We start from the raw sequence: 7,088 nt of genomic DNA on the forward strand, positions 1-7,088 counted from the left end.
TAATTCCGGTGATGTTGGGACAGTTATTTATAATAAATTTATGTATCTGCAGATGATCTTGTATGTTTCGTATTTCCACGCGCCACCCATTGAATGCTAAGGTAGTGGCCGAGTATTGTGTAGATATAATTTAGTAATTTTAGGGCTGTATTTATGTATGTATGTTAAGTTCTATTATCTTTAATTGGCCTTTTATCACTCGTATTTTGATGTGTTCTGCATCTTTTCCAGTAAAGAAATATTTTGATTTATCCACGGTTACAATTCTGGTCATGATGGGGGCATGATTATTTATGATAAGCTACTATAACTTTGATTTGGCGCCTAGCGCATTGTGTGATAGGGTTGTTTTTAGTTCTGTGCAGGGTTCTCTTTGTACAAAAAAGTTTCTATATCTACAATTTTGTGATGATTTTAGGTAACATTTATTTCCTTTTGGTTATGGCTTTTGAAGGTTATTGTATGGTGACGTGCTCAGCGCTGATTGGTGGATAGCATTGGAGTGCTCTGAGGTCAAATATCTTTTTCCTAATCCATCGTTCGGTGTGTCTGTTTGTACTTGCTGAGGTGCTGTGAAATGGAGTGCAACAAGGATGCGGCCCTTGTTGCAAAGGAGGCTGCGGAGAGGAAGTTTGAAACTATGACTACCATCTTCAAACATGCTACTTCCAGGGCAAGGAAAAGGAAGCAGAATGTAGGATCAGAAACATCCGTAGTGCACCATAACGTCCATATGCCGTTCCAAGCAAACGAGGCACCAATGCCGCAAACAGAGACTGTTCATGTGGTACAAACTGAGAATCAAGATGGAAGCAGTGCTAGAAATTTTCAGTGGAGTCCACTATGTATGGCAGGTGGAAATATTCTGGCTTCTAGCAACACTGGAGCCTCAGAGTTTCAACATGTTAATGGTGGGCGCGATGGGAAACTGCAACCTCATACCAACATCAGCCTAAGCAAGTCCTTTCGTAAGGATGAAATGAGAAAACTTTTCATTAAAAAAGCAAAGAGTGGTTTAACTGAGAAGCTGAGGAAGATTATAACTAACAAGAATGATTCTGGTACAAAAACAGATGCTGAAAAAGAAGAGGATCACCCATCCACATATATTGTTCCTGATCCTCATTTTCATGATTTTGATAAGGATCGTACCGAGGAATCTTTTCAGAGTGGTCAAGTTTGGGCTTCGTATGGTGACAAAGATGGCATGCCTCACTGTTATGTGCTCATTAAGAAACGTCTGTCCTTATCACCATTTAAGCTCGGAATAAATTTTCTCCACGGCGCAAGGACGAGCAATGAATTTGCGTCTTTCGATTGGGTTTCTTCTGATTTAAGAAAGACGTGTGGTGATTTCAGGATTGGCATGTATGAAACCAGCAGTGCATTGAATGCATTCTCTCACCAGATTACATGGGATAAAGGTCCTCGTGGGATAATCAGCATTTATCCACGGAAAGGCGACATATGGGCCGTGTACCAAAACTGGTCACCTGATTGGAATGGAAATACTCCTGATAATGTGATGCAAGTCTATGATCTGGTTGAGGTTCTGGATAATTATGATGCTGAGCACGGCATTTCTGTTGCCGCATTGATCAAGGTTGCTGGATTCAGAACGGTTTTTCGACGCTACCCGGATGGGTATGCCATCAAGAGGATTATGAAAGAAGAGATGCTTCGGTTTTCACACCAGGTTCCTTTTTACAGGATGACCGAGGAAGAAGCTCCAGATGTGCCCATGGGTTGCTATGAGATAGACCCAGCTGCTCTTTCTAAAGAACTCCTTGAGGAGATCACAGAGGCAGTGGAGGAGGGTAACGAGATACCGGGGGAAGAAGCTATTTAGTGCCCCCAGAGATGGTTGTGAACTATTCCGAGCTGCCACCTCCGATCAACTTCAAAGGAAAACTGAAACAGTGGAGAAAGGCAATGCTGATGAAAACATTGATTGATGCTGATCATTAGATGCCTTCTATGTCTTGATACCTGCCATCTGTACTGAATATTTGTTGGCATGTTGTACCTTGTATGTTTTCCTGGCTTTTATTTCTCTTAAACATGAATTTTGTTGTAATTGAACTAGTACATATGGGGCTAGCCATTCTGTGTTGTAACTGGGTAGCTTGGACATGAATTTGCTGTGATGACTATGCCTTTTTAGTAGCTAGCTCTACTTTTTATCGGTGGGGAACCAAAGTTATGTTTGTGCATGGGACATCCTGTACATTTATCCACCATCTGTTGTTACTTTGATATTCATGCCACGCTTTCTAGGTTGTGACAAAAATTGCTTTGTTTCTTAGTGTTACATATTTCATTGTGGTAATTTTTTCTCATTCCAAAGTGTATATCATAATGTTTCATTATGTACAAACAAATAAGAGTACACTTGTTTAAGGTCGGATTTGCTGGTATAGAATGAAACATTACAATACACTTCGAAACATTCTTAAAAAATGCAACATTGTGTAAGTACCCAAAGATGAATCTCATCAGGTGATGTCTGCGGTTGACTGTTAGCATTTTCTGGCTAAACGCTCCCGCCAGTTCATGAAGAGGTGGGGTGCCAACTGTAGAAGGGCAAGATGTGGGCTGTGCAATCGCGATGTATTGATCGGTGCACCAGGCACGTATATATAAGTACAGAGGTGGGCCACAACCTCAACTATACAGAGGAAACAGGAGGTGGGCCCTATACACAAACATATACGCACACAATATACTCAACATCCCCCCCCCCCGGCAGTCGAAGCGGCGCTAGTGACGCAGAGACTGGAACGAAACTCCTCGAAGGTGGAAGTCGGCAGTCCCTTCGTCATCACATCAGCGAACTGTTGTGCAGTCGGCACGTGGAGAACCCGAATGCGTCCAAGGGCCACCTGCTCGCGCACAAAGTGAATGTCCAGCTCAATGTGTTTAGTCTGGCGATGATGAACGGGGTTGGTGGAGATGTACACCGCAGAAACGTTGTCGCAGTAGACAACTGTAGCCTGGGAGACGTCGTGATGCAGCTCCTAAAGTAACTGTCGTAGCCAGTTGCACTCAGCAACAGCGTTAGCCACAGCTCGGTACTCAGCCTCCGCGCTGGAGCGCGAAACCGTGGGTTGTCGCTTGGACGACCACGAAACGAGTGAAGGACCGAGGTAGACGTAGTAGCCAGAGGTGGACCGACGAGTGTCTGGGCAGCCAGCCTAGTCCGCGTCAGAGTAGGACATCATCTCCAGAGAAGTGCACGCCGTGAGGGTGAGTCCAAGGGTCATCGTGCCGCGAATGTAATGGAGGATCCGCTTCACGAGAGTCCAATGGGAGTCACGAGGGGCGTGCATGTGGAGACACACCTGCTGAACAGCATACTGAAGATCCGGTCTGGTGAGAGTCAGATACTGAAGAGCACCAACGATAGACCGGTAGAAAGGAGCATCCGATGCTGGCGAGCCCTCAAGAGCAGAAACCTTGGCCTTCGTGTCAACAGGAGTAGCAACAGGGTGACAGTTGAGCATGCCAGCACGCTCAAGAAGCTTGTGCGCATACTTCTGCTGATGAAGAAAGAAACCGTCCGGGCGACGAACGACCTCAATGCCAAGGAAATAATATAGAGCACCCAAGTCCTTGATGGCAAACTCGTCACGCAGCCGAAGAGTAATCTGCTAAAGAAGAGCTGCGGAGGAGGCCGTCAGGATGATGTCGTCGATGTACAGGAGCAGATATGCAGTGGTGTCACCATGGCGATAGACAAACAATGAGGCATCCGAGCGAGTGACGCTGAAACCTAGTGTCTGAAGAAACCCGGCGATCCGCTGGTACCAGGCGCAGGGTGCTTGCTTGAGCCCGTAGAGAGACTGGGACAGCAGACACACATGGCTAGGAAGAGATGCGTCGACAAAACCGGTGGGCTGCTCACAATACACCTGCTTCTCAAGATCGCCGTGGAGGAAGGCGTTGGAGACATCCATCTGATGAACTGGCCAGCCTCGGGACACCGCAAGCTGGAGGACGGTGCGGATCATGCCCGGTTTGACAACCGGGGCAAACGTCTCAGTGAAGTCAACTCCAGCGCGCTGTCGAAAACCACGAACCACCCAACGAGCCTTGTAGCGCTCAAGGATACCATCCGAGCGAGTCTTGTGGCGAAAAACCCACTTGCCGGTGATGACGTTGGCGCGAGGAGGCCGTGGAACCACTGTCCAGGTACGGTTCCGCTGAAGGGCGTTGAACTCTTCCTGCATCGCCGCAAGCCTGTGAGGATCACGGAGGGCTGCGCGAGCGGATGTGGGAAGAGGAGATGGCTCCGCGGTGGAGGCGGCGAGGAGGTACTCATCGCTGGAGTACCGGAGGCTCGGATGGTGAACGCCGGCTCTAGCCCGTATAACAGGGCCAGTCGGCAACATCGGAGCGGTCGGCGTGACGGGCGGCGAAGCCAGCGATGAGGCGGCCGGTGACGGGGCCGGCGAAGAAGCCGGGGAGGCGGCGGCCGAGGCGGCCGAAGGGGCGGCCGAGCCTGGAGTGCCCGAGCCCACGGCGCCCGAGTCGGGGGCGGCGGTGAGGGAGGGGCGCCAGCCGCGGCGTTGGCCGAGGAGGCCGAGGGGGCAGGCACCAGCGTGGGGGCGCGCGACGCAGCTCGTCCCACGGTGCGAGGACCGCCAAAGCCCGGAGGCGGTCCAAGGGTCGGGCGGGGCCGTCCACCTGACGGAGTCACCGAAGGGCCGCCGGTGGCCGGCGGTGACGAGGCGACAAGGGGTACCTGCTGCTGAAACAGAAATGCCATCTCATCAAAGTAAACGTGTCGGGAGGTGAAAACACGATGGGAGACAGGATCATAGCAGCGATAGCCCTTGGTGTTAGGTGGGGTAGCCGAGAAAGATGCAGGCGACAGAGCGGGGTGCAAGCTTATGAGGCGCAGTAGCGGCGATGCTAGGGTAGCAAAGGCAGCCGAAGATGCAAAGTTCATCATAATAAGGTGGTGCACCAAAGAGAAGGTGATGTGGTGCAAAGTTCCCGCGAGTGCAACATGGACGGATGTTAATGAGGAGTGAAGCGGTGGTGAGAGCGTCAGGCCAAAAGCGCAGAGGCACATTAGCATGAAAAAGAAGAGTCCGAACGCAGTCATTAAGAGTGCGAAAGATACGCTCAGCGCGACCGTTCTGCTGCGAGGTGTACGGGCAAGTGAGACGAAAAGTCGTGCCATGTGTGGTGAGAAGAGTACGAACAACGAGGTTGTCGAACTCCTTCCCATTATCTGTCTGCAACGCGAGAATGGGACGACCAAACTGCGTGAGAACATAGGAGTAGAAGGCGGCAAGAGTGGATATAGCATCCGACTTGCGGCGCAACGGGAAGGTCCACACATAATGCGAGAAATCATCAAGTACGACAAGATAATAAAGAAAGCATGTGTTACTGGCAACAGGAGATGTCCAAACATCACTATGAATTAACTCAAACGGGTACGATGCAACATGAGAAGCCCTAAACGGGAGACGAGCATGTTTGCCGAGGCGACATGCATGACACGAGTGATCCTCGTTCTTATTACATGTGAAAGAAAAACTCCGAAGTATATGGCGAAGGGTGGCAGGATTAGGATGACCCAAGCGAGCGTGCCGAAGATCCACTCCGGTGGCGAGAGCGACAGGGGCGGCGGAAGTGGTGGAGGTGGCGGAGTGAACGGGGTAGAGCTCGTCGGGGCTGTCACATCAGTGGAGCACCATCCACGTGCAAGCATCCTTAACAGAAAAACCACACTCATCAAATTCAACAGTAACCGAATTTTCACGTGTAAGAGAACGAACAAAAACAAGATTTTTAATAAGCTCAGGAGAAACTAAGACATTAGACATGGATATTGGAGTGGAGTTAGACGGAAAATATGCATGACCTATGTGGGTGATAGGAAGAGAGGAGCTATCACCGACGTGACGTGGTTGGAAGTGTGGACGGGATAGGAGGTGTGGAGGTTACCGGGATAAGCCGCCATGTGGGTGGTGGCTCCGGTGTCCATGTACCAGTCGCCGCCGCGGGTGTAGCTAGATGGACAAGGGGCGGTGTGGAGCGCCGCCAGGAGGGCCGGGTCCCACGATGCCGGCGGGAGAGGCTGTGGCGCAGGGGCACGGGGAACCGGCATGGAGTAGGCGTGCACAATGCCGGTCCATGGGTTCTAGCCAGCGTACCACGGGGCCGGCTGATAGGCTGGCTGCAGCGGGCGGGGTGCTCCTCCCTGAGCGCCGGCGGCCCCATACTTGCGGCCGCCGCGACGACCCCCCCCCCCCATTGGTCGCCGGCTGGGGCGGCGTCGGGCGCGGTGGTGGCGGGCCTTGAGCCCCGCGGGTGCCGACGACGAGGGTGGTGTGGATCGTGCGGGTCCGCGCCATCCGCATCTGGCGCTCCTCCAAATTGAGGTACGCGACCACCTTAGCGAAGGTAGGCTCCGGATGAGGGTGAGGTTGGAGGCGGCGTTCCCAAAATCCTCGTTGAATCCGGCGGTGAGGGTGCTAATGAGGAGCTCGTCGTCGATCGTCTCCCCGAGATCACGGAGCTCATCGGCAAGCTTCTTGAGGCGCATGCAGAAATCATCGATGGACGAGTCAAGCTGCTGGCACCCATAAAACTCGCCGTGGAGAAGGACCTTGCGCTGCAGCCTGTTGTCGGTGAAGAGGCCGTTGAGCTTCGTCCAGACCGCGTAGGCGTCGTCGTCGTCATCCACCACGGTGTGGAAGAGGTCGCTGGAGATGGTGAGATAGAACCAGCGGATGATGGTGGCGTCGAGGATCATCCACTCCTCGTCATTGATCATGAGCGCCGAGTCCACGGTGCCGTCCACGTGGCCGTGCAGGAGGTACTCACGGAACACAAGCGAAAAATACCGCTTCCAAGCGGTGTAGGACGCCGTGTTTTGATCAAGCTTCACCAGGACACGCTCATGGATGTTGAGGTCGCGGACGAGGATGACATCGGGACCAGCGAACGGGTTTGAGACGGTGGAGGAGGAGGAGCTCCTGGCTAGGGTTAGGGTTCGAAGGAGGAGCGAATGGGTTGGGAGGTAGTCGACGCAGGTTGGGAGGTGGTGCGGAGCGGGCTGGAGGTGGGGT

General features: G+C 52.1%; 1 protein-coding gene across 1 annotated transcript; it reads left to right on the forward strand.

The window, feature by feature from the left end:
- The first annotated feature begins 577 nt into the window (after window positions 1–577).
- Window positions 578–1,849, forward strand: LOC123117910 (uncharacterized). Its single transcript, XM_044540994.1, has one exon. The coding sequence runs from the start codon at window positions 578–580 to the stop codon at window positions 1,847–1,849; it is 1,272 nt and encodes a 423-aa protein (XP_044396929.1).
- The last annotated feature ends 5,239 nt before the right edge of the window (window positions 1,850–7,088 follow it).

The sequence above is a fragment of the Triticum aestivum genome, chromosome 1A, assembly GCF_018294505.1.
Source record: "Triticum aestivum cultivar Chinese Spring chromosome 1A, IWGSC CS RefSeq v2.1, whole genome shotgun sequence".
In the NCBI taxonomy this organism is placed as follows: Eukaryota; Viridiplantae; Streptophyta; class Magnoliopsida; order Poales; family Poaceae; genus Triticum; species Triticum aestivum.